The 27,589-nt window shown below is 37.5% G+C and overlaps 1 protein-coding gene across 5 annotated transcripts in view; it reads right to left on the reverse strand.

Annotated features, from left to right (window-relative positions):
* The window catches only part of ROBO1 (roundabout guidance receptor 1), a 684,057-nt gene that overhangs the window by 328,717 nt on the left and 327,751 nt on the right, over window positions 1-27,589 (reverse strand). For 4 of the 5 annotated variants that reach the window (XM_031505944.2, XM_077790952.1, XM_077790955.1 and 1 more), the window contains one exon: window positions 25,656-25,739. The exons of the other annotated variant lie outside the window; for it this stretch is intronic. In XM_031505944.2, coding sequence (XP_031361804.1) covers window positions 25,656-25,739 — 84 coding nt within the window. The remainder of the gene's footprint in view (window positions 1-25,655; window positions 25,740-27,589) is intronic. 5 annotated transcript variants of the gene reach the window in all.

Below are 27,589 nucleotides of genomic sequence, written 5' to 3' on the forward strand. Positions count from 1 at the left end.
GTACTGTCCAGTCCAACCTCTGAGCCATCACCACCTTGTGAGCTAGACCATGGCACTAAGGGCCATGTCCAGTTATTTCTGGAACACTTCCAGGGATGGTGACTCCAGCACCTCCCTGGGCAGCCTGTTCCAATGCCTAACAATCCTTTCCATGAAGAAATTCCTCCTGATGTCCAACTGAAATTCAGCAGCTTGAGGCTATTGTTACCTTGTTGTGGCACTAGTTGGGGGGAAAAGAGGCCCAGATAAATAAACCCTCACATAAATAAAACAGCCAGTAAACTTTTTTATTTTTGAAACCTGATCTAAACAACCTACAACACAGAATGAACTGCACTTCACATTCATTTGAAGCATTTGAAATGTGGAATGATGAGAAATTCAGTGCTTATTTGATCATTATGTTAAAATGTGTTGCTTTTTTCTCAATCAAATGCTGTTTTTAACCACCATTCGCTGTTCTCTGTTTTGTCATATTTCACAAGAGTTGTTTAGTAAGAATGGTAACACACTGACCAAAATTTTTCTTCATCTTCCTTTAACAAGCTAAATAAACTGGGCTGATTAGTCTTCCAGTAAAAAAACAGGGAACAGACTGACACCTTCCTGCATTAATTTTTTCAGTGTTTTCTGATAGCAAATATTGAAAAAACAACAAAGTATAGAACTTCTTTCATCTTGTGGTTTTGCATCTAAAATCCCAAGCTACATAATTTGTATCACAGGCAGAGTGAATGGATACAAAACAACAGTTTACCAGGCTTTCTATCTGTTTTAGATTCTGAAATATTCTTTTCAGGCTGGAGACATTTGTTTCACTCATCTACCTTCTAAAGCTGCAAGTTAGAGAGTTTGTTATATGTCAGCTATAGTGATAGGCATTTTGTGGATGTATAATTATATAGTTTGATATAAAATTATAATAATCAAGCATAAGGGGTGGATCATTCTGTAGTTTGAATGCACAAGTGCTGTTTAGAATGAAGAGTGAGATCTTAGACTCACTGAAACAAATGGAGAAGTCCTGTTGACTTCAGTGGGACAGATAGTAATAATTTCTCTTTCCAGAGAAGAATTAGCAGCAAAATAATTATTTCTTTTTAGTTTTTTTTTCTGTGTGTGTTCTTACTGTAAAACATAAGAATGTTCACAGATTTGTCAAGAAAGATATTGAATACTGATGAAGTAAACTCACCATGCACACACAAGCCCCTATCATTTTACCTGCAGACTTTCCAAAGAAAATTTGGAATGCTATGGTGTTGCTAGTAAAGGAAGCTGTTCTAGCCACAGAGGTGCTATGAAGGCTGGAAAAGTGGGAATTTTATGAATTTTATACTCTTATGAACTCTGCTTTTTATTAAGGTAAAATTAATTCAGCATAAAATTTCCCTTCTTAGCTCTTTAAAGACTGGTCATTCCTATCAGATTTTCCCGTATACATGGATTTGATAATATATAAATTGCCAGCAGGAATTACCTGAGCCACAAAGTCTATTTATAATTCTTCCCTTTCAATTTTGAACCAAGCTCTAGAAACACATTATTTTTTTTTCCAGTAAGTCAATTTTTATCCTATAAGTCAATTGACCTAAATATTTTATTTTCCTCTAATAATGCCATAGTTCTGTTTTAATCTCTTAACTATACACAACATTTCATATAAAGCTGTGAAAACTCAAGACCACTAATAATATGATGGGTCTCTTGTTCCCACAACAACAAGAAAAAAAGAACACCTGTACGACTTTTAAGCCACAACACTGAATCATTTGGCAAGAGATCAAAGAAAGCAGCATTGTTTCCAATTGCTATTCATTTATTTGCTGCCAAAACACATTATACTGCTTTAAAAGTGTTGTGATGATTGCCACTTCCAAAGGAGATTGCATTTCTACAGGTGATGAGCTCTGCTTCACTGACTCTCTCAAAAATGAACACTTGCATTGTAAATGCTCTCTCTCACAGGTTCCAAAGCACATAAAAGAGCTTACAAAGTTTGTCAAAATATGAATAAGATTATTTAAGTGGTAGGTTTTGTTGGTATGAGATCTAGGAAGCTTAACCCTAAATAACACGCTAGGCAGGTGTTGATGTTGTAATTTTGTAGTTTTCTAAAAGATTGTGGTTTTGAGACAACCACGACTGACATCAACATATAATTTAACAGTGAATTTTCAGTCAAGCCCAGAAAACTCTTTCCAAATGAGCAATGTACTAAAGTCTATGAAAGGATTGATTTTATCTTTGTGGTTGAAATTGAATCAGTGTTATGGTGAACTACTCCTTTAGCTTTCAAATTTTCTGACTAGTCACATCTTCAGAACTTCAGCACACCTAAAAGTAAATTAAGATTATTCATATACTCATAGCTATGAACTTACATGACTTGCAATTACAATGTGCCTATGATTTTTGGACTTGTTAGTGTTGAATTGCCATCACCCACTCAAATTGCAGGGCATCTGCCTCTTGACTAAAGTGTTAATGCCAAGAAGCATCAATTGAATAAAATTAAAATGCAGTATTTCAACACTAATTTACACATTGTATCAAAGCAATTTTCATGAGTAGCATTAAGTGCATCTTATAAAGCAGGTGGAGCTTTCATGGCTAGATTGTGCCTTTTGGTTCAAACTGAAGGAAGAATATATCAGTGAACAAACTGATATGACATACAGACCACCAGAAAATATTTGTGATGAAGCATAAAAAAGGTGAGTTACAGAATTTAACAAGGTCCATCTTTTAAAAGAAGACCTCCTCTTGCTCACTTTTTAATAAAATAAATTTTAAACCAAACAAATCAAAACACAACTGCAACAAAAAACCTTCATCCATGGATTTATGGCATACCTTTATGAAAGGCGACAGAAAAAATACTCAGTTTCTCAGGAGTCCACAGCCAACCAAAATTGTTAACAAGACTTCCAAAGTGTAGAGAAAACTTCATAAAATCACAGCCATAAAAAGCTGTCTTAGGTGTTCTACAAAATGAACAGTTATGATTCTTTCTCTGTAGAGTTCCAAATCTTTGAGGCAACTGAGGATGAAGAGCAATGTAGGAAGACAAAACTATTTCAAACAGAATTACTATGGGGTCTCTTTGCCACAATAATTTCTGGTTGCCTGAAGCATGTGTTACAATATGTGAAATTTTTTTATTTTTAAACCAGGTTTATCAGAAGAGCCAAAAGTTGAATATTCATCACACAAAACAGGTAAAGAAAAGCAATCACTTAGCAAAAATTGATCAAACTGAAGTAATCTCTTTTTCTTTTTCCTACGACAGTTGCATGCCTGCACACTTAGATCTGATTTGCTTTCATTTTCACATCAAGTAAAAACTACATATAGTAGAAAGCAATTGAAAAAATATCTTGAACACAGTTAAAATACATTTTTTACTAAAATGTCCATGTTTTCAATAAGAAGACATACTTCTTCTAAAGACAGATAGCTTTTATGAAAAAAACACAATCTTGTTTAAAATAGTGTTGCAAGAAAAGTTCAGTCTGACATGATAACAGCCTAACTGTATTCATCAAAAATAGATGTGCACAGATGAAAAGCACCTTTTCAGAAAATTATCTGTTTTGGATAAATCAAAGTTTTTAAAAATTCCAACTGCTGTATTTCCAAAATGTAGGGTTATGTACTACATTTTACAGTAAACTTACGCTCATTTCAGGATAACCAGTACTATTTACCCCACACAATTAGTGAATGATTGTAGGGAAACTGCTTTTTGTAAACTGTTCTAAGCCAAAAATTGTTGTTATCACATCACACTATGGGGGTGATTTCAGATGTAATTTCCCCAGAACTTAACATGTACCTAGATGCACTCATGGGAAATGTTAAATGTCAGAATCTGCCCTAAGGTTTTTTTTTTTGGGACACAACCAAATGGGGACACAGACTCATCTCCTGATCTGTCTTGGCCAGCTGTTTTCCGGGTTCTCAGACTAAGATAAAAGAAAACTCAAAGGAATAAATGACCTCATGAGATTTCCACTCCTTAGGGTAGAAGCCTACTAAGAGCAGTTTATGATATTTCCCAGCTGTCAAAGTCATAAGGAAAGCCTTGCATTAACTAATTTAATATAAACAAGAACCTCCAGACTCCATTGACTTGGCTAACATCAAGTTTGCATGTAAAGATGTTCCAAAAACTAAAAATCTGAGTTAATTTTCCACAGATATATGTACAGTAATTCCACAAAATATAAGATTTACAGAAAACCTTTGATATTTCTTTCTTTAATGTATCTCTTTTAATTAGCTGAATGTGATAATGGAACTGTGTCAGTTTTCAGGTTTCTAGCAGTTAAACCAAATATTTTATTTCACAAGGATGGGAGCTGCTCTGTGGGATATTTCTGTGGCAGGTGGCAGCCTGCTTTCTTTCAACACACACCCTGCATGCATTCATTAAAAAAAAATAAAAATAAAGCACTGAATAAATTCCAATTTGGCATGATTATGTGACGTGTGGCCTTGTGTTCATGGAAACTCTCACCTATTGGCACTTGCAATTTTAGTATCATGTAATTAAATTGATTTTTTTGTCAAGTCAGTTTTAAACTATGTCTTTGAGGTAAAAGGCCAGTGCATTAATCCACTGTGGTATTTATTATTTAAATACTAATCAAGAGGTCAATTAATGTTTTCATTGCTCTTGCAAATGAGTAATGGAGTACTGTTCAGAGCTCTTGGGAGAGTCTACTGTTAAATAGGAATCCAATTTCATTCCTTCTTTTCAAATGGCCCTAAATGCATTTATTATGCAGCTCTTACCTTTTTTTGTAAGTGACTGGAGTGTTTCACTTGAGCTCTAATGCCTACACTGCACATCCAAAATCTTCTCACATATTCTAGGATTCTAGTTTCACTTTACAAGTCTGTATCTATTTTCCTATAAAAAGGTTGTGATGAATACACATCTGATTTAAATGTATGAATCAAAGTGCTTCCCTGTGCCAGACATGAACTAGGAAGTTTCTGATTCATATTATCTACAATATTGAATAGAAGGGAAATTAAGTCAGCAAGGAATGATTAGCCCCTTTGCTAGAATTGATTTTTGGGTATGGAAAAAGAGGTTTTTATAGATACCTTCCCATGTTTACTAAACATCTATATAAGCTCTATTTCCCCCACTCACTAGGGATAACATTAATTAATGCATTTTGCGTTAAAGCCGGAATTTCAGTTCCTTTACCCTACAGGAGCAAAACTTGCACAACTACATCACATAATGTAACTCAACATTGCTATAAGGTAATTTTGGTGAAATCTTCTCCTCATGGTTGTCTGTCTCATGATAAATTGTAAAAATCTTTTGTCCCTAAAGTGCTGGTTACCCCAGCTTGGAGCAGAGATGCCAGATGTCAGCACAGGAGAGGAACAGGTTCAAAATCTTCATCCTACCACAGTCTTCCTCCCAGTCTCTGTGGCATCTGTTCCTTTTTGCTCTATTTCCTTTTGTCTCTTGTGCAAAGTAGAAAAATTACATAGACACTAATGCCACTTTCTGTGAAAAACATATAGAACTTCTTAGGAATTGATACTTAATTTCTTTCTGCTGCTGCACTTGGGAGCAAGGTTGATTGACCAGCTAAAATCTCATTTCACTACTGTCTCTAATGTTATACAAGCAAGGAAAAGCTACAAAAACTACCTAGAATCTCTTAAATTGTTCAAATGCATTCTCCTTTTATATGATTTTAATAAATTGGGCAGTTAGACTAATTTTTTTTTAATCTATATGAGTAACAATAAGTAATGACAAGCAAAATTTGCTTCTCCGTAACATTTTGGTGATCAAAATTATTTTATAAAATCCCCTAAAATACAGTTTAGAAGCCATTGCTACTGATAAACAAATCAAACCCAGAAATATATACCTAGGAGTGAGGGTTTGGGAAGAATTTTAAGTATTTTAACCCCTCAGAATATAAGTAGAGAAGAGAGTAGGATGCAAGCATGACCATTAAAAAAAACGAAATGGAAAAAACCCATGAACACTGCAGAGCAGGACACATCACTGAGCTCTGCACTTATACTGAAAGAAGACAGAAAATTTGCTTCATGCACATCGTGTGAAACAAGCTCTTTGCTTAAGTCAAGTTGCAGAACTTAAAAAAAAAGGAATGGAGAAAACTGCACGAGCATTGCAGAGCAGGACTCATCACCAAGCTCTGCACTTATACTGAAAGAAGACAGAAAATTTGCTTCATGCACATCGTGTGAAACAAGCTCTTTGCTTAAGTCAAGTTGCAGACTGTCTGCCTCTTTTGTGACCCCGCTCACCCAGCCCTCATCCCTGATGAATGAAGTGCCAGGCGAGGAGCTGAAATGCAAATGGGGCTCCCAATGAGGATCTCGGCTGCGCGCGGGGTGCTGGGACCTTCCAAAAATCTCCGAGACCAAATCTACCAGAGAGATCCAGCATTGCTGCTGCTCATCAGGGCAGCCATGCTCTCAAGGCAATCAAGGAGGCTGTCTATCACTTAGCAGAGGTAGTTAATTGGCAGTTCTCCACATCCACTTGAAGAAGGGTGCTCAATAATAGGATTTTCTGTCTTTTGTGTAAGGGATGAAGCTTCGTCACTGTGCAACAGATTTTTTTTTTCATTGGAGTTTTATCTGGAACTGAAGCTTTGAAGTCTAGGGTCCTGCTGTCTGGCTTATTTCTTTTATTGGATTTTTGCTCCCTTTCAGACAAAAGCAACGCAAAGAATTCAAACTGACCTTTGTTTTAATTACTAAGTTATTTTTCACAGTTTTTGAACTTCATATTCAAAGATTTGTTCTCTCAGGGAAAGAATATCATGTTCAATTTCTATCACAGTAAGACCCAAAAGCTTACTTTCAGCCAAGTGCAATATGATGGTCTTAAAAAGACAATTTTACAGTATTTCCAACAGTTCTATTTCTGAGTGTGCTGAATGCTTAGCCAAGATCCAATTTGACAAATGAGGTTCAGAATATGACTACTGCTAATTAGAGGCTGTTAACAACTGAAGAGAAGCATGTGGTACCAATGCTTCAACGCCAACAGAGGGAAGGATTTCCTACGTGATGAGAGGTTACTCCAGGGTTCCCTGAGCAAGTCTATTGTTGTTGGCACCCATGCTGGAGGGACAAAGATCTTCTGGGCTGAGTGCAGGCACGAAGCCATCCCGACAGATGGTTCTGTTGTGCGTACAGAGTGTGTGCTGTGTACAACATGTCAGGACAGTGATGCCTGCTTACGACGAGTGAAGTGTCTGCTTCACCTTGATTTTCCACACTGCCATTAACTCGGTTCTTGAGTCAATGCATTTGAAAAACCTGTTCATAGAAAGATTTGTGGTTTTCCTGGACTTTGCAGAGAGCTTCAGAGGCAAGAAGGGTAACAATGACAATCCCATCACCACCTTTCATCCTTCAGCTAGAAGAATCCAGTGGTTCAAGCCAAAAAATTTTTGGTTGGCCTGCCAAGGTTTGTAAATATGTCAAGAAGGGGAGGCAACCCTGTGACAGACCCTGTGCTTGAATAAAAATCACATGTGGACAAGTGACTCTCTGGTGCATTAAAGGGAGAGAGCTTTCTTGAGTAGCTGCTGCTGCACTGTGGCAAAGTGCTTCTAGACACTGGAGATATTTTAGCTAAGTGTGCTTACTCTCCAGTAAGAAACAATACTATACTGAAAACATTATTGCTGATGTTTTGTCTATTTATCTGCTTCACACCAGAGAGTAATATAAAAAAAAGTTCCTAAAACTGAGAATGGATAAATTATTTTCCTTACTATGATAATAACTTCAGCTTTCTTTCAAATTATCCAGTAACTGCCCAGTGCTATTAACCATGAATAATACACAACAGCTCATGGCATGAGAACAAATGGCTTCCTGAACAACCAGATCAAGGAGGTCTGGTTTCCTAAGAATTTGCCTTCTTCTCCCAGCATTCATGTTACCACAATTTGGTGCTGGCTCTTGTTGGGTTTTCCACATTGTGCACAGTGTAATGCACCCTCACCAGTTCTCCCACAGAGTTCCTTGCACATCAAAACACTCAGCTCCCTCCTGTGTCTCCCTTTTACCACTTAGAGATGCTGGCTGGCCAGGAGTCAGCCTGTGCTTGAAGGCAGCCTGCACGCACAGATCTGTTCTTTTGCCAAGCAATCCAAGCAGAATGGGACCTGCCTTCTAGAGAAAAAAGCAGGATCTTCCTCCTCTGTCAAATTTAGTTGACATTCAGATGTGAAAAGCAGGACTGCAATCACATAAGTTTTGTTCATGTAAAAATGCAAATAAAGACCAAATAAAGATTTGGCCTTAAATCTAAAATATTTGTATTATTTTTATGTATTATTCTACCTTTGAAGCAACTCAGCATTCACTTTTTCCTTTGCTACTTAACATGCCATCATAAACATTTTATTGACTTTAAAATGTCTGATTATTATGGTTTATGTTCTGTACAGAGGCAGCCCCTAATGCTCTTCCTTTGCTTTTCAACAGAGATTTACTAGAAAAGGCTGAAGAGCAGTGCTAGGGAGGTCTTGGGATATACAGTTTATCATGATTTCGAGCACTTATTCCATTTTCATTACTTAACTGTGCTTTCCAAACAAACTCTCTGTCATATAACAAAATGTAATGTACCTTCAATAAATATTTTCCTTTCATTTAGATTCTATTTACTCCAATGTGCAACAATTGCAACCATCATTTAAAATGAGGTTTTCCTTCAGAAGGAGGAATATAAGAGGCTCTTTTCTATTCAGTTGGAATTATACAGATCATAAAGTCAAGAAAAAATGGAAATCAAATTAAATTGTGAAACACAACCTTCTTATGAACCCTTGTAATTCATTGCTTGTGGAAAACATTCTTATTTAACCAGAACCCAAGAGGGAGTATTCTAGAGACAGAAAGCAAAGCTCCTTTCTGTAAACTTTGCTATATGTGATACTGTAAAAAACTTATAACATCATTAGATTGCCAGTAGCTTGTTGAAGTCAGTAAGGACAGATATTTTCTGGTATTTGTTTCACTTAAGAAGCTTATTCTTGGTTTCTATTAATTCTGTCTGATGTACAGCAGCTACATCAGGAAATGTTCTATTCTCTGAGCTTTAAACAAAGGTTCCTTGGAAACTTCATGCATTTGTCTTATCATTTTATGTGATTATCTATGAAACTCATGTTCAATATTTTTAATATAAATAGCCAGGCATTTCTCCATCCACTGTAACACTTTCAATGCTCAAACCAAATACAAATCCATTAATTCTGACATACAATGGAACAATATTCATTTCATCATTGATTTCTGTTTATGTTTACTGTTCATCAATGGAAATGTATTTCTGTAATGCAGTCATCTGTGAAATTCTACATGATTTAATCCACAGCTTTATTTGATTAGTGCTCTGGACCAATAATATGTGTACCTGTCTTGTAATAAAGTGGATGTGTGAAAATTAACTACTCTAAAATCTTATACATCTTGCATAGAGGTTATTTTTCTAGGACTTTCTAATTTGCCTTCCTTATTTTTATTTTTTTTTTCCTAACCAATGCCTATATTTTAGGAGGAGAAACCTTATTTATTTTAAGACAAAAATGTTATAGTTTACCAGCTGAAAAGATTGCTGGTCATGCATTCCTCCCTACCCTCAGAGGCTGCTAAAGGAGCAGAGAACTGGTAGCTGCAGAATCAACGAGATGTTCACCACTTCAGCCAGACAACTAATTATGGTTATATTTGCACACCTATCTTGGTAAAATTCCTATTGATTTAAATCCAGCTAGATCTATTTCTACTAGTTTTGCTGTAGAAGATATTTGAGGAAGAGGTGTAGAGTTTGAAGAGGTGAGATCCATAGTTTGATGGAATTTTAGGCATGGATCCATATAAATCCTTGTAAGGTTTAACCCTTCCTTTGAGAGACTGAGTAAAGGACCGGTAATCAAAAGCAATACCCCCTGAATTTCTGGCCGCTTGGAACTGAACCACATCTCCATAAATAATTGTGAATTCATTTGTAACACAATAGGTTAGAATTCTCAGTATAAATAGGACCATGGCATTCAGTAACACACGTGAAGCATTTTAGCAGGGAATAATTCAAGACAGCACTTGGCAAAGATCAACAGGCCCAATCTAACCAAATTTACCCAAGACAAAGGGGGTCTTTAATGAGATTTGGATGTCACATAATGACTTTTGCCGAAATTATGATTACTCTACGGGCATTTCATAGAAATCATAATAATTTCCCAAAGATGTAAAAAAAAAATATATATCCTTGTGTTCAGCAGTCTATTTTTTTCAACTGCTTGATAAAAAAGAAACCCCCAGGACTTTTATTGAGAAATCCTTGTATTCTTACTTTGTAAGTGGCAGCTAATAATACCAACCCTTCAATACTCCACTCACTTGAACACAATGAAAACCTCTGGGGAGATCATTTAAGAAAATTAATTATATGGAGCTACCACATAAAATTCTGAATATCCTGAATGGGTTTTTTGAAAGAGATTTTTGATATATATCAGGCATTACAGTAAAATCTCTTCAGTGAATTAGAATTTTCCATCCTATCACACTGAGAGCCATACAACGTGTAACAAAAAGGTATTATGCTTGATTTGGTAACCATGAGGAACTTGCATCTATCAATCACAGATGGACTGAATGCAACACACATACCAGGCACCTTTGGGGAACATAAAGCTATGAAATGTAGTTAGAGTGTAGCAGTACAGTTAATTTCTACTATTTTAGTATTATATTCCCAGGCTGTCTTTAGGCAATCATTCTTTAAAGGAAATTTAATTGTTTCAAATCCCTTATGATTCTTGCCTGTACATGAAAGGACACAGTGAAAATAAAAACAATTTCAGAATGACACAAAGCTACTGCTTACTGTTTTTATTCTGTGACACTGTTCTTGGCTTCTTATTTGAATATTATGTATTTAACTATTTTGTTTCTCTGCCAGAGGAGATACTTGTGTTGCCAATAGGTAATTTAAATTAGAAAGAACACACCTAGGAGATAATTCTCATACTATATAAGCAATGAAGGCATTGTGGCCTAATTTTTTTTCATCCCTAGGTTTTGCTAAAAGACCTTTCAATGTTAAAAAAATGAAGGATGAGCTTCAGTGGAACTATCTTAAAGAATATTTATGTAGTAGGTCTTTTTATTGCATTTAAAATGAAAATAATAAAATCTTCATATTTTATGTAGTAAATTATATTAAATTAACAGAGTTAATGCTTTTCTTATATATATTTTTTATATGTTCATAAATAGTATTTTACACTTTCACCTAAAAACCTTGATAATGAAATATATAAATTGTTACAATCTTAACATCATAGATAACACACTTTTTCTTCACTCAGATTACTTTCTGAATGCTCTTAATCAAGGAATTCATTGATTTGGAAAGGAAAATAAGGTATGCTATTGTTTTCATTTTGTAGCTAATATGATAGATTAATAGACTCAATTTTAAAGAAAACGCATCTGCTGTGGAGAATTATTTTTGCATTTCTGTCTCAGAAAATTAGAGTTTATTGTGCTAATGGCAGCATATTTTATATATGTCTATTAATGTAATATCCTTGCACAGATAAAGGAATATATTTGTAAACAAAAAAATAAATAGAGAAGAACTACAAGATGAATCAGAGTAAGATTTCATTTCCCAAAAGGAGGTGATCTTTTCTATTTCCCTGAAAAACTATTTAAATGAGGTCTCATTAGCCTCAGTGATTGGTGCTCAAGGTGTGCTTCTAGTTTTTTAACCTTTTGATGAAATCCCTGGAGGTCCCTGACCTAGTTCTTCTGTACTGACCATCTAAAATATGTTCTGATGCTTGCTGTTGTTAAGGTAGACCCTGCACCAGTATAATTAGTGAGCCTTAAGCTATTTAGAGCTTGAAAAGACAAGAAACCATTCATATGGAAACTCATACCCTGGGTGTTTCTCCAAATCTAAACAACAATCATCCAGTGCAACTCTGGGAGCTTCTAACATACCTTATAAGATTAATTTCCCATTTTACTCTCTTGCTTAAAAAAAATATTGGCATTTATAAATACAAAATATTATGCAGACAGAGTTAGACATTCTTAATAATGGTGCAAAGAAAGGACATGAAAATAGTAATTGACAGCATTTTTTCAAATGCAATTGTTAACTCCGTTGGGAATAAAAGATATTCAAATACTATGAAGGTATTTGAATTTTGGTAGGTCTTATGTATGTTGGAAAGAAGTAGTCATCTCTAGCTAAATAAAAAAGAAGTCCCTCTGGGCTTTGTTTTGAGAAATACCAGTGAATGTTACAGAAAATTCAAGTCAAGATATAGCTAGTGTATCAGTTTGATTTATAAAAACAAACAGTCATAGAAGGGTTTGGGTTTGAAGGCATCTTGAAGATCATAATCATAAATTTCCAATCCCCTGATATGGGCAGGGACACCTTCCACTAGCCAAGGTTTCTCAGAAACCCCATTCAGCTTGGCCTTGAGCACTTCCAGAAACGGGGCATCCATAACTCCTGTTTGTTATAGACCAGTGTGTTCTAAAAACATAGATAAAGAAACCTGTAAATCAGACAGCTGCACACCATTTTGTCATGTAATGAGTCTGAATAGTTTCTCTAATTTCACTTCTATGGAATACAAAAATAATATGGAAAACATCCAGACTGTTCCAGTCCTCTACAGTTTCACCACCAGACTCTTAATTTCCTTCTATCCTTGTAGTGGCACTAAGAAGAGAAATCACTGGCTCAGAAGGAAATGCTGACTAAATAATTTGTAAGGAACAAGGAAATCACTAATCACTCAAGCTCTTCTCCACCGCTGCTCCATTACAGTAGAAGAGGCAAGTGGCCAGTGGGTGTTTGCAGTGCTTCACTCACTGATTTCTGTGTAATATGAAAATAAATATAAGATTCCACTTATATGGAATATTTCACTTTATTCTAAACTACAGGTTATTTTACAAGAGGCTGGGTATAATCCAAGTTTTTGTCCTGACTATTTCAGTGCTCTAATAGAGACCTGAATATTCTTTAGCCCTACTGGAAATAACCAATAAATAAGCAAATGAAAAACGCTAATTAAGAGATATTCCATACCTCACAGGACAGGACTTTCCATTATCATGATAAAAAAAGAAGGAAACTACATTTGAGAAAGTGCCTTGTGTTGTTCTAGTTGGACACATTCTCTTAAGGCAGTTTTAAGGTTTTTTTTTTATTATAATCTTCTCATGGATAATATTTACTGAATCCACTGCTTGCTGAAACAATTCAACTGCAGTTGGACGGGTATTGGATCAATCTTACCATGAACAGATGTGTTATGGCTAGAGGGAAATTAATATAAGCAGCAAGAGATTGTAATGAATCATAATTTCTCACTATATTCGGGTCAAGCTGTGTCCTGACGGATGCAAAACACTTCCCAGTGCTTTGTGTTCTGCCAGCAGCACTGCAGAGCATATCACAGGGACACAGTTTTGGGAATGCTAACTCAGCCTTTTCAAACTGCATCCCTTTGATACACTTGTCTGCCTAAATACAGCCATCCTGCTTTGATCAGGCTGACAAAATAACTGTGTCGTGACGCTTTTTCTTTATCTCAGTTCAGCTTCTGGACAGCAGATTTTAAGAGCATCTGCAGCTACAAAAAGACCTTAACCTTAATGCAAGGGCATTTCCAAACAAAATAAGTAGAAAATTCATAAAGATGCCATATGGTTATTACAAAAGAATTAATTGTTCAGATTTGAAAACTAGATCCATTCACTCTTCAGAGAACTTTTACAGACCCAGATAGGAAGGAGATTTCAACAGGTATATTCTTTTTAGGTATTATATTTACAGTCATGTGGGTGAAAATAGAAATAAATCATTTATCCTCTCCATTGCTCTCCTCTGAGACCCTACTCTCTTGATATTTGTAGCTGCCTTGGTTTGGATCGATATTCAGCATGTAGGCAAGCCAGAAACACAGAGACAAACTATCCTGAAGCATAAAGGTGTATACAGGTGGATAAGCCTATAACTGACATATTGAATTTATATATCAATTAATTCATTTATAAAGCACATGAACTATAGAGGCATATTCTAACACACTAGCATGGCAAAAGCACATCCCTCTCAATAATTGGGGTCTATAACTCTTGCTTTGCTTCTGGAAGAAAGAGCAAAGAGCTCCTAATCTTGGTGATGTTTTCCATCTTTTTCTGGAAAGAAAATGCCTCTGTGTTTTGGACTTTATGGGCAGACAAACAATCTTGCTGTTCCTCACATAAGTTTTGGTTTTTCAAGGAACATTTTTGGCCAAGAAAATAGTTATCTTCAGGTAGGTTAAGATCTACAAAGCTTTTTATTTGGTGTAAGGTTTTATATTATAAGATCACAGACTGCTTGAGCTTGGTAGGGACCTACAGAATTGATCTTGTCCAGTTCCTCTTCTCAAGCAGGGCCACCTATAGTTGGGTTCCCAGGACCTTGCCCAGGAGGCTGTTGATTATCTCCCAGGATGGAGATTCCACAGCCTCTCTGGGAAGCCTCTGCCAGGAGTCAGCCATGCTCACATGAAAAATTGAAAAATCAAAACACTGTGGCTACTGATAATTTTTTTTCCCTCCAAATCTTCAGTTCTTGCAAAGCCCTCAAAATACATGTGTGTGTATCAAATGCTGAGTGTGATATCTATATCTGCTATCTTTTAAAATTTCATTAGTTTTATATAGAGGGTTTGTATAATTACTTGTTGCATAATATGTGGGTTTTTAAATTATGCTCTGGATATAATTTTATTAATTCTTAATAAGGACAGAAATAGAAGTACTTATATGTACAAATCTAAATTTTGCATGAAAATCCAGTCAACTTGTGGGTGATGCTGTGTGCTCCAGAACTGAAAATCATTTTAGTGCACATTGCACAACAGTGTTTGCAGTATTCCCACAGATTTCTACAGTATATTTCACAGATAAGTTTCCTATTTGATCCATCTGATAATGGTCTGGATGTTCTAATTAAACAGATGGAATTGTGAAGGAAAAATAACCCTAAAGCCATTTTTAGCTTCCTGTGATGTACTTACTGTCCATTAAACATGGTCTATAAACTCTCTGCAATACTGTACACTGCACAGTAGTTTTCCCAAGTGAAACAGACATCTTCCTTCCCACCAGACTTTTATGCTAATTTTGCCTTTTGAGGTTTTGGAAAAAATCCAGAACACTAACTTTGTAATCACTTGATCAATAAGTTCCTTTTACCTTCTTTTTCCTTTATCTTGAGCTTCCTGTCAAAGCTTATGATTGCCATTGATGGAAAGACTGCAATAATATCCACTTGTTTTTAATCAAAAAATAAAGCAATCTACATATGAAATGATGAAAGGCCTCATTACACACCAGAGCACAAGTAAACTACCTTACTGAAAAGGAAGAAATTATACTTTGCTATCAAAACTTTAAATCTACCAAAGTAGATTTAATACTGTCTCCCTTGGGCAGTATTTACTCCTAACAGAAAAAGAAAAATATCATATTTGGTTTTGCACTACTCCAAAAACAAGACAGAAATTTATTCTGCAAAAGATTAGACAAAAATAAATACAGAAAAATGGTGCTTCAGTGTTTTTTGAGTGGCTAAATTATGAATGTATGAGTGGGCTAGTTAGTCTATTCCTTCTTTTCCTGATGGTTATTCAGAAACAAACCATGAAATTAAGGAAATAAAATTAAAGACAAGGGAAGGAGGATGAAGCAACTGGTTCTTATTGCCTCACAAGGACCATTTAATGGGAAGAAAAGGAAGAGCCTAAGCAGAGGCAAAGATTCTAATAAAAAAGCTAGTGGTTTGTAAGATATTGTTTTAAAGTATTCACAGTTAAAAAGCAACAGGGTAAAAAAAAAAATAATAGTATTTTCTCTAGTAAAGACAGCAGCAGTGAGTTTTAGTAGTAGTTTTTTCACTGCCTTTTAGGAAGTATTAGACAAAAGCCCTATAAATAATAAGTTCTCCAGTAAATTGCACCACAGAAAACATCTCCCTCTTTATACAAGGGTCACTGAAAATCAATACAGTTCCTTCTAAAAAGTTTCCTACAATGTTTTAACACTAGTAGGTGATGGTTCAACTTGTTATGGTTTATGGATAAGCAACTCACAAGAATCACATACATACACACAAAGTCCTGAAAATAAATGGCTGGCAGCACTTCCAGAAGGATCTGACAAAAAAAAAAAAAATGCGGAGATAGATTCATGTATTAGCTCTGGGACAACAGCTGCTGCTAAAAAACCAGTGCAAACAGGGGAGATCAGTTTTGTTGGGAAATCCTAAATCGATAGCCTATTTGTGTTTTTGAACTCCCATGTACTGAGTTCAATACTATCTCCCCCAAAATTCTTGTATCCAAGCAGGGATGCTATGGCCTGGATGGGTGATGAGCAAAAACTTGATTGTGGGAATCCAGGGCTTCCCTCCGGCTGCCCTGGAAGGTCTGGGACCCTGGCAGGGGTCAGGAACCTCCTGGACAGAGCCCCCAGAGACACTGTCTGTGATCTCTGTCCATGGAAAAGAGTTTTCAATCTTACAGTATGAATTACCAGCTCTGCGTGTTTGATATAAGTAATAATTAAGTGTGGCATGGGTGCAAAAGTAAAATTTTAGGATTCTAGATTAGGGGTCCAAAGGGGACAAGATGGAGGAAATTGGGTGTGCCTTGTCCTTTTTCTCCTTCTTCATGCCCTCCATGTCTCACTGTGGTGTTGGCATTTTTCTGTTGGTTCAGGCTGGGGACACACTGTCCAACGTAGGTGACAGATATTGGCACATTATTGTAAATCCAGCCCAGGGAGTTTCTGGTATTTAATGTTTGTAACATCCCACTGAGGGCAGAGCCCCACACGCTGCCCTGCAGGACAGAGCTGGGCAGGGCAGCAGAACATGTTAGAGATAAACAGAATAAACAACCTGGAAACCAGCACAGACCAATTATGGCTTCTGCTTTGGCAGCGGGGCAGAAAGACAGAGACTTTCTACAATCTCAGAATCATCAATACCTCAGATTCTGACACTTGATGATGCACCACCTCAAAAGTTAGTGGTGGATGGGCTGCAGCCTACCCAGAGAACTGTAACAAAAGAGGGACCTCCATGCCTGCCCAGGGACCTGCTCAAGGTCCTTATCAGCCACTGCAGGAGGGCAGGGAAGGCACTTTCCTCATGCTGACAGGCAAAACCAAGCTGGGGGAACCAGTCCACATGTCCAACAGCAGGGCTACCACCTGCAGGGAGCCAGGCTGGAGGTTCTCAACAGGAACCTAATGACAATGAACAAGGACAGATGCAAAGTCCTGCTGTGGAAAGGGATGCAGGAAATCCCCTTGCACCCACACAGGCTGGGAAGCAGCTCTGCTGGGTGGGCACTGAGGCTCTGAGCCAAAACAAGTTCAGCCTTTAAAGTCACTGACAAACTGGGCTGAGCTCAGCACAGGGCCAAACAGGATGCTCAGGGCTGGAGCACTTGCTTGGGGGGTGAAAAACCAGGGCTTGTTCAGCCTGGGGAAGAGGCAACCACAGGAGGACTGAAGAGCCACAGCACAGCCTCCTGTCCTCTGGTCTGTGGCAGGGAGAGGGACAACAGGCATAAGTCATAGCAGGAGAATTTTTTTTCCCCTGTGAGGACAGGCAGCCAGTGGAGCAGCCAAAGATCTCTGTCCTTGGAAGTTTTCATGACTTAACTGGATGATGCCCTGATCAGACTGCTCCGACTCACACTTGACCCTGCCTTGTTTAGCAAGCTGGACTTGAGACCTCCAATCTTTGCTTCCAACCTGAATTAGCCTACACATCCATGATCCTATATGGTAATTATTATGATAAATAATCAACAATGATAATATCTCAATTACAGAAAATACATTTCAATGCTTTTCTTTTCCTGTACTACTCAATAATGCAATAAATTAATATTCTCATCTATGCAGAGCCTTTCGCTGCTATGCATTCAATGTAATCATGTGCATTACTAACTTCCTTCTTTTTTAAATAAAACAATTTGCCTGGCTAAAATCAAAGACTAACTTGTTTAACACCCTGATGAAGATGGGGAATGATGTCCTCTTACCTTGCTCATCCTGTGATAATTCATATTCTTTTGACCTAGTGGCAGAAATTTGCACTTCAGAACATTTTCACAAATTGCTTTGCATACTTAATTCGCTGAACTGACAGCAGTGTCTGAGGGTAATTTGCTCTGTCTTTGCTCTTGCTAGGAGGCCCTCAGCAGAAAGCCTCTCATCAACTCCAGGGGTTCCTGTCTGTGACAGCCCAAATGGAAAAGAAAAACTATAATATGCTGTGAATGCATTTTGTTTTGATTTTACTTGTCTTATAATTAATTAGGAACACATGAACTCAAGATTAAAATGCTCATCCTGGGGAATCAAACCGAGCATGCATAGCCTCTCATAGCCTATCACAAATTTAAATATTTGGAAAGAAGATTTCAAGCTCCTGGCTGAGAAGTGCTTTAAAATCTGCTCCTGTATCACACCCTAAATTTCTATCCTAAATTTACTAAAGCCCATTTTTTAACTGCTTTGTCTTTTCTCAAGGAGAAACATGAATAAAAGCTTAGAACTTCCATTATAAAAGCCCAGAATTTAAGTACTGTAAAAGATAGGCTATTTATCAATGACTGGATTTCTCCAAGTTAAATAAGCAATGTACTTTTATTGTATTTGTTCTCTAAAATCACAAGGCTGGCAACAAATGCAGTCACATAGCCCTTTCATTAAGGCCTCCATCAAAATGAACTTTTTATTCCCTAACTATTTTAATAGCTCTTTCCTGCACCTTCTCAAGCTCAAATTCATCCTCCTGAGATATATGGTTGTTTAGAAAAATTCCTAGCACCTCAACTATAAAGAGGGATTTACTGCTGCTAAAGTCAGTGTTAGACAAATTCTTCACGCAATATTCTGGCTCTCACTGATTGAGAAACAGGGGACATTGCCATGCTTTTTGTTTTAATAAAAACTCTACCTTGAAGTATAACAATATTTGGAAGAGGAGATGTTCTATTAACTTTTTCATAAAAACTGGCAGTGCAAGATTTATGTAAGTGGGAGTACCTGTGCTCCAATACTCCTAATAAGAGTTTTGATTAAATTATTATTGCTTTAATATCAGTGTTGCCTGCTCTCATTGACAGGCAATCCTGTTGATTGGTGTTATATTTACATCTATATTTTAATATATATTAAAAACAAATCCTCAGGATCTGTGTCAGAAGACTGCCTGCAAAGAGAAGGCTAAAACAGAAAGGACTTTTCTGACAGTTTAGATTGACATGGGGGGCTGATAGACAAGAGCAGAGGACTTTTTTTCCTTTTTTTTTTTTTTTTTTTTTTTTTTTTTAAATAGGCATAACAGTACCCATCTGTTCCTGGATTTAGAGTGCAGATGTACTCTAAGACGTAACTTTGGAAAATTGGAAAATTGGTGTCATGGGGCTTTATGTTCATTCTCTCAGTGACTCAAGAGCTCAGTTAGTAAGTTTTAAAAAAAATAAAGACTGGGGAAAGTGTTTTAACTGCAAGCTTTGTACATATCCTGAGATATAAATGCCCAGATGAAGTCTACTGTGTATTACCACTAGCAATAAGGATTCTGTAACCACAAAAAATTTAATGTTGCTGCTATCTGATCCAGTGGTTCATTCAGCCCTGTCAGATCTTTGTTGGTTCTGCAGTGCAAACAAGAGTTTGTTTTTCTCACCAGGTGTTTGCCACCATGAATGCAGTGCAATATGAGATGTGCCAATAGCTCACTTGGAATTCTTGCATGGCAATAAGATTTTTGTTTTGTTCAGACATCGCTAGCTACCTGCTTCCCATCTGAAATTGCAGCCTCTGACAAATCAAAAATATCCACACTCTGCAGCCTACACCTTCATCTGTCATCTTTTGTAACCCACTAGCCAAACTGCTTCTACCATGTGGTTTTTTCCCCAAAATTGGTCTTTCTTTCCAACTTATACAAAAGATGATAATCTATAAGGAATATCAAATAGTAAATATTTATTTCCAAAATTTTTATTTCTCTTCCTTTTGCATATGACAGCTTTCTCTCTTCTCCCCTCTTTCTCTCAGCCACAAAATCTGTATGTACATTTACTACATCTACTAATCTTAAAAAAGTTGAAACATACTCCCATTTCTTACAAGGTATTAGTGTAGATTTCCACCTTTGATGTAAAATAAATATTTTTTGAGCATGTTTTCTGAACTACCACTTTTCAAAACAAGCACCCTCTAATACATAGCATAACCTATGCAAGATAACTGGACTAGAGGAAGAAATGTTTCAGACATGGCCATGAAATGAAGATAGATTTCCCCTTAAAATGCTCTCCAAGGCCAGCCTGTCCTATTTCACATGGGACAAACAGTGATGCACTAAAAACAATTCTCTTGATGACATAACAGCATGGTAGTAAAGAAGAAAGGCAATGTGAGAAAAAAAGGAGTCTTTGGTTATACAAAAGAATACCACAATACTTTCAGGATTAAAATCAGGGGGGAAACAAACTGAAGACTAATTTCAGGTCTCAGTTGGGAACCACAGGATTTCTTTACATACTGGAAGAGTTGTCTGAGAAAACTAGGAATAAAAAAGTATTTGAAAATATCCCTTTAAAAAGTTATGTCTCTACTTAATGAGGAGTGGTGATCCTTGCCTGCAAATGTTTGGCTATATAGTGTTAATTTAACAAGCCATCCTTCTGGTCTCTGTAACACAAGCAATACTCTGTGATCTGTTAAATGATCCCCAATATTTATGTCACACTTGATTTAACAGGAAATGTGCTACTTCCTGGGATATCCTGCTTCCATACACTTCAATAGCACAGCACAATGCAATCTCAGAGATTACTCTGCAGCCATTGATTATGTGGAAAATAACTGAGGTTCATATTTGACACCTACTGCCTTTGCACTGTGTTGGGGGAGGAATAAAGAAGCCTGTGAGCCAAGAGGAAACATTTTCTTTACTGTTCAGGCTGGCATGCCACATGTGATATCTGATGTGGAAATATTAATTACTTCAGTCTTTTCTTGAAAATCTGCTCTAACAGTAAATATTAAACAAAGACATATGTTTAGTAGCTTTAGTCAAGATGGTTTTACCCTATGCTCTTCAGGTTCCCCTACTCCCTGCTGCAGAGTTGTGGCTCTCAAAGCTTCTCCAGGACTACAGACATCACTCAACACATCATCTGCTCCATTTAGTGACTAAATGCAAGCCATTCTCTTGGAAACCCTGATGTTTTTAAAGGCATTTCCTTCTATGGCTTTTTTTTTCTAAATTCTCTATCCTCTGAGTTTGTCCAATATCTTATTCAGATGATTTTCCATAAACTTCCTCAGCTATACAGTGCTAGATCTTTTTCCTTGCTTCCTTTCCTTTCTGTTTGTCCCCATTCTTTTCTCCAGGATAGAAATTATTTAAAAACAAACAAAAAGCCAAACAAACAAAAACAACAAAAAACCCCCAATGATGGATAACTTTAGGGTTTCTTTCACCTCAAAAATAACTGTTTAAACAATAGCTTGGTCTGACATCTCCACAGCCTAAACCTGACAAAGAACTGAATTCCTACTTGCATCCTCCATTCCCGTCTTCCTTCAGTGACCAAATTAAATTTCACTCTATTCTCTCGCTCCTGTCACCTAGTTCTCCTCTCTGAACTTAGATCCAAGCTGATGGGGATGTGAAATTTCTTGCAATCATTTTTAAGTATCTACATGATTGCTTGTCATCTGAAGTCCCCTTAAAGTCTATAGAAAGAGAAACGGGTGCTCATGCAGCATTTCAGAAATCTACTCTGGGTGTCTTCCTTAAGACAAATTCAATATAACACAAAGTATCTAACTAACATTCTTTTACCCTATTGAATCTCACTGTGATTTGGCCTGTTCTTTATGCATCTTGTTTGAATAGCTATTTAGATTTTTGCTGTTACACATCTTAACAATGCAATTATTTTCCAGTCTGGCCTTGCCACTGTAGAACTGATCTTTTGTGAAGATGCAGACAAAGTAATCTTCCAGGCTCATTTCTTTACCCTGACAGAGTAACAGTAAAAAGTTATTTACTTTTTTAACCCTGAATTCTTGGCTGAATCAACCCAGCTACATCTAGCATCTATGCTGCCTATGGGGTCACATCAGCTTTTAGAGGTATTTTTTATTCTTTAGTATTTTTCTGGTATTAAATATGCAAGAAAAAAACCCTTCTTATGAACTCCTTTCGTCTAATACCAATGTCATGCATATGGAAAAATCTTCAATGCTTGAACTTCTTTTCTTGATTCTGAGGTTTATTCAGCCCCTACCACATTATAGATGCTATTTCAAAGTTATTACCTTTAATATAGATGTATATAAAGTTTCTGCAGTTGTGTCTACAGTTAATAACTATTAATATTTGTTTGGATTATAAAATCCTGATGATCTAGAAAAAGTGCACAATCTAGTGGATGTCACTTTATCAAAAGGATAAAAAAAAAATCTGGAGTTCAGTCTTATAACATACTGAGAATAATGAGAAATCAAATAGAAGTTCATCATTTTCTTGTTGCAATAATATTGAAATATATTGCCAACTTCAAATTTATCTGAAACATTTTGTATTATTATCTCCTCTTTCTCCTCTGAAATTGATGTGTTTACTTTTTGGCATGAGCTTATTTCTCCACTCAAGTGCTCACATCTATAGTGGAGACAGCAAAACCTAAGTGGATAGGAAAAAATCTCTAGATTTAGGAGAAAAAATAATAGCAAAAAGGGGGCTATAGGAGAACACAGTATGAAATAGCTGCACATGTTCCCCATGAAAAACATCTAGGGAAAGAAAATTATGTAGGAAAAAATTTATAATCTTTACTCCTGAAAGTTCCCATACATGTAAATGTTTGCTTCTATAGATTGCAGCTAAACTTATATGGAATGGGAGGAAGATGTGCCTTGCAGACGTGTCAGTGCTCTCAAATATGAGCAAAAAATCCTATGGTATGACAGCATTTATCTACTTGAATGGGTTTTGTTCATTCAGGCACCACCTGAAGATAGATACATGACTGAAAAATAAACTGCTCTTTACTTCACCCCTGGATCCAGGCATCCTGGACTTAATCCAAGTTATTTTAGGAAAGAGAGAATTTTCAGTACAAACAAGCTTCTGGAATGGTTTTCCTTTTGGAGAATAGAATTCTAAAGGCAAGAGAGAACAAAAAATGATCTAAGACTACTTCTGTAAAATCCGTGAATTCCCTATTAGGCCCATATGAATGAACGCACAATTAGGAGGGAAAAAAAGGCAACTTTACCTATAAGGTCACATTCCAATTAATATTATTTTTTAAACTCTTACTGATTACTAGAGAAACCTGTTGGAGTAATTTTAATACCTCAGGGCTTTTCCATATAAATCAAGGTGTACATACTGCTTACTATTACACAGTGGAGAAAAAGTACTGGATCATTAAATCTTTAAATGTGAAAAGCTTGGTCTTTCCTTCACTTGGTGCTCATTCAAACAGAGGCACAAAATATCCAATTAAACAAGACCAGTCGTCTTCTAGGCGTTCATTTTTGTTCAGCTTGTGTTTGCCTCTAACTCAATCCTGACTTTTGTGCCTACTTGGAAAACACTTTTAAAATATGGCCTAGAGCTGAGAAGTGGAGCCTCCGGGGAGCTCCTGGAGCAGGGCTGGTGCTGTCAGTGCTCTCAGGTGAGCCCATGAGTCCCGCAGAGGCAGCTGCAGTGCCCCGCAGCGCCTTTCCGGGATGCTGGGATGCAGTGCCCGGATCCTCGCGTGCACCTCGGAACAGAACAGGGATCTTTGGGGGTAGACAGACACAGAAAGGTCTGTTTGGGACATTGTCCCAAGCCCCCAGGCTCAGAGTGGAGGTGCTGTCTTGAACACTGCCTTATTTGCCTTAAATCTGGAGCAGGAGTGCCTGCAGCCCTTGCACCCTCTGCCTGCCATCCCCCTCCCAGTGCGCTTGCCATGGGAGAACCTGCCTCAAGCCTCCACCCCTTTCCAGTGGAAAAAGTTAGGGGATCTCCTTCTAAATTCTCAGCCCTGTTGCTCTTGTGCATAAGGGGGATTTTGGGCTGCACACAGGGCCTCTCACCTGCCTCTTGGACAGGTGTGAGGCTGTCAGGTGCAGGAATCTGCCTGCAGAGCACCAGCCCCAGCCCCAGGGTGAGTGAGGAGGCTGGAGGGGAACTGGCTGCTCATCTCCAGGTAAAACCAAGCCAGTTTATTATTAAAAGAGTCTGACTTGCTGTTCCAAGTAAATTAGTGGCTGTTTAAATACAAGAACCAGGGATCGTGATTCCCATCCCTGTTCTCTGAAAGCAAAAGTCTAACTTACAGTAAGGAAAAAAATGTAAAGCTATATTTTGTCAATATGATGACCCCATATGCATCAGAAATGAACACGTGACAAGCTTGGAGCATGCAAGGGGAAGAATTTGGAACAAAATCAATACGAATATTCAAAATGTAGAAAAGTCTAAATAATCCACATACAGCAGGATTCAGGTGATGCTTTCCTAAAAAGGCATCTATCTTGACTGAGGGGAAATTGGTATTGCTTTACTTTTTTTTTACTTCTTTAGGAAAAAAAAATATTTCAAACTGAAATAAAATTACGTATCAAGGTTTTAAACCACATGCAGAGATGATTGTGAGGGGCAGGTGATGAAAGCTGCAATCAGTGTAAGTGGCATATAACAGGACCTGAAGTTTTATGGATAGACAAGAAATTGCTCACTCTCTCTCTCTTATATACCTGCCTGTCCTCTTCTTGTACCCTGCAAGACTGTCTGAGGAATATCTGAGTCACACTGGAGCACCAGTAGTTCATGAAATCCCATGACTGCAGCTAGGACTGGGCTGTGGTCAGTGATTCCTGGAGCCGGGTACCATTTCAGGCTGCAGAGGAGTTACAGGATTGGGTTCCTCAGAGATCAACTGCTGTATGGTGCTGCTTATTCTGTGGCTTTTCTTATTTGGCCTAGAGACACATTTCTGTAGTTTATGCAAAGCAGAAGTCAATGAAACACACTCTTCTCCAATCACAGTTTAGTCTCATTTGGGTTTTCTTCCCTGCTGCAACATATTTTACTTTTGTTTATAACAGAAACAAAGCCAAAAAATCCCCAAGTAAACACATGGAAAAATCCCCTTGGTCTTTGGAAAAATTTCCTTGAGATGATACATTGCCTCATGCACTAATATATACAGTTCAAAAGAGAATAATGGGTGCAATTGTCTCAACAAAGCAAATTTAAACATTTAAATCATTGACATGTACTAACACACGCACAAGGACAGTCATCTTGGTTAGTTAAAAGACACAATTATATTTCCCAACAATGCTGAACTTCTGAAGGCGATGGTGAAAGAGAGCCAGCTAGGCAAAGATGATTAAAGGAAAGTATACAGGTGGCAATGGCAGATGGGGTGTAAAGTGTCAGGAGGAGGCAGTCAGGAATATTTTGGAAAGGTGCACTCTACCTGTGTAGCCCAGCGAATTGTCGCCGTTATCAGAGGTGGGCAGTGGTGTCCCGCTGTCGTTCCCCCTCTCTAGGTCTTCGGAGTCTGTCGGAAACAACACCAGAGCTGCTGATGGGGTCACAGGAGTAACAGCAGATGCCATTTTGATCACAACACGTCCAGACACAATTAAATCCACACATGACAGCAAGAGCCACACAGCCAGCGCGCGGCACACCTCGTCCTTCGCCCGTCTGCGTGGCGGAGCCCGGAGGGACGCGCCAGGGAGCATTGTCCAGGCTCCCCAAAAAGCTGTCCCCTCTTGTCCCCACTGCCAGTGTGGCTCTGCAACCCACCAGGCACAGTGACCACCGTGCGAACCAGCCAGCGCAGGCTGCGGGGAGCATATGGGGACGGCAAGGCAGGGGAGCTGAATGCTAGCATCGCTAATTTCCCACCTTATTGTTAATCAAAGCTATTGACTGTGATCACTCCCCATCATCCCTTCATCTCCTGGCAATTACAGACCCAGGGGACTTCACCTCTTTGTGGGGAGGAGGCAGGGGGCGGCTGTGAGATGGGGCAGGGGAAGGGGGCTCAGCCCCCACGGAAAGGCGCAGCTCAGCATCGCCCAGTGAGATGCGCTTTCCTTGCGAGGAATCGCTCCGTTCTCCTGTCACATCGGAAAAAGGAAAAAAAGGGAAGGCAGCTGGTCAGCCAGACACATAAATGAACACATGTTTTAAAACCCCGGGATAAACCGCTGATCAAAACGCCGCAAAGCACCATGAATATAACTCATAATGATGAGCTAAATAATTCAAAACAAAAAAGAGAATAAAATCCCAGTTGCTCTGAAAACAAAACAGCACAACCCAAAGGAATTTGTCAACAATATTCACTGCACCTTTTTACTCTCAGTGTTAAACTGTTTAATAAACTTAAATCCTATCTTACTTTACTTTTGATAGTGCACTGTCCAACAGATAATACCTAAAAAGAAACATTAGTATTTTGTTCAGACTGAAAACTTCAAGAAGCAAATGTCTTTGCAGAAATAACACTAACTCAACAATATGCTTTTCTCCTTTTTTCTCTGTTGACAGGTGTCAAATAATTTATAAATTATTTCAAAGACATGTTTTGCTCTCAGACATATTCTGGGCCTCTATAATGGCTGAAAATAACTGTTCATTTTCAACAAAATCCATACTACTAAAAATTACTCTGAACTTTCACAAAACCTAAAGCAACTGTATGTAAAACAAAACAAAAAAAAAGGATTTTTTTTTCTGGATGCTGAATTTTACTAGCTCAGTCACTCTTTTTAAAATGCAATGCCAAATATTCATTTCTCCATTTGTTTTCTAAACAATCTTAGAGACAATATCTTTAAAAATCAGAATATTTTTAATGAGTTACAAAGGAAAAATATTAAGAAAGCCAAAATTCTCAAGATCAATCCACTCAAGGGGACTTACTGGAAAAAAAAAATTATTTAGAAAAGTCAATTAAAGGATTGATAGCATGCCTTTCAAAATACTGTAGTGCAAATTAAGAAAATAAAAGACCAAACAACAAAAAGCAGTCGAACACCAAGATGATGTTTCATCTTGGCAGATGAAAGAAGTGAAATATGTTCGTTTATTGGCCCATTCATCTTTGCTGGCTCACTAATGGCCAATGTCACGTACATCTTTAAAATCTGCTCTGAAAATGGCTGCAGATTGACTGGATCAACACTCTGTTTCTCCAGACTGCTCACTCATTTGCATTCAAGGGTTGATTGGGTCAAAGTTTTAAATTACTGCAGTAAAGGACAGAAGGACGGGACTTTTTATTAATTTAAGTGGCAGAGGCTGTGCCTACCTTTTTTAGTGTAAAGGTTTATAATCAACTGCAGGGAGCCCAGACCAAATTTAACCAATGAACCTGCTGATCATCATTCTGAGAGA

This window comes from Lonchura striata, chromosome 2 (assembly GCF_046129695.1).
Source record: "Lonchura striata isolate bLonStr1 chromosome 2, bLonStr1.mat, whole genome shotgun sequence".
In the NCBI taxonomy this organism is placed as follows: Eukaryota; Metazoa; Chordata; class Aves; order Passeriformes; family Estrildidae; genus Lonchura; species Lonchura striata.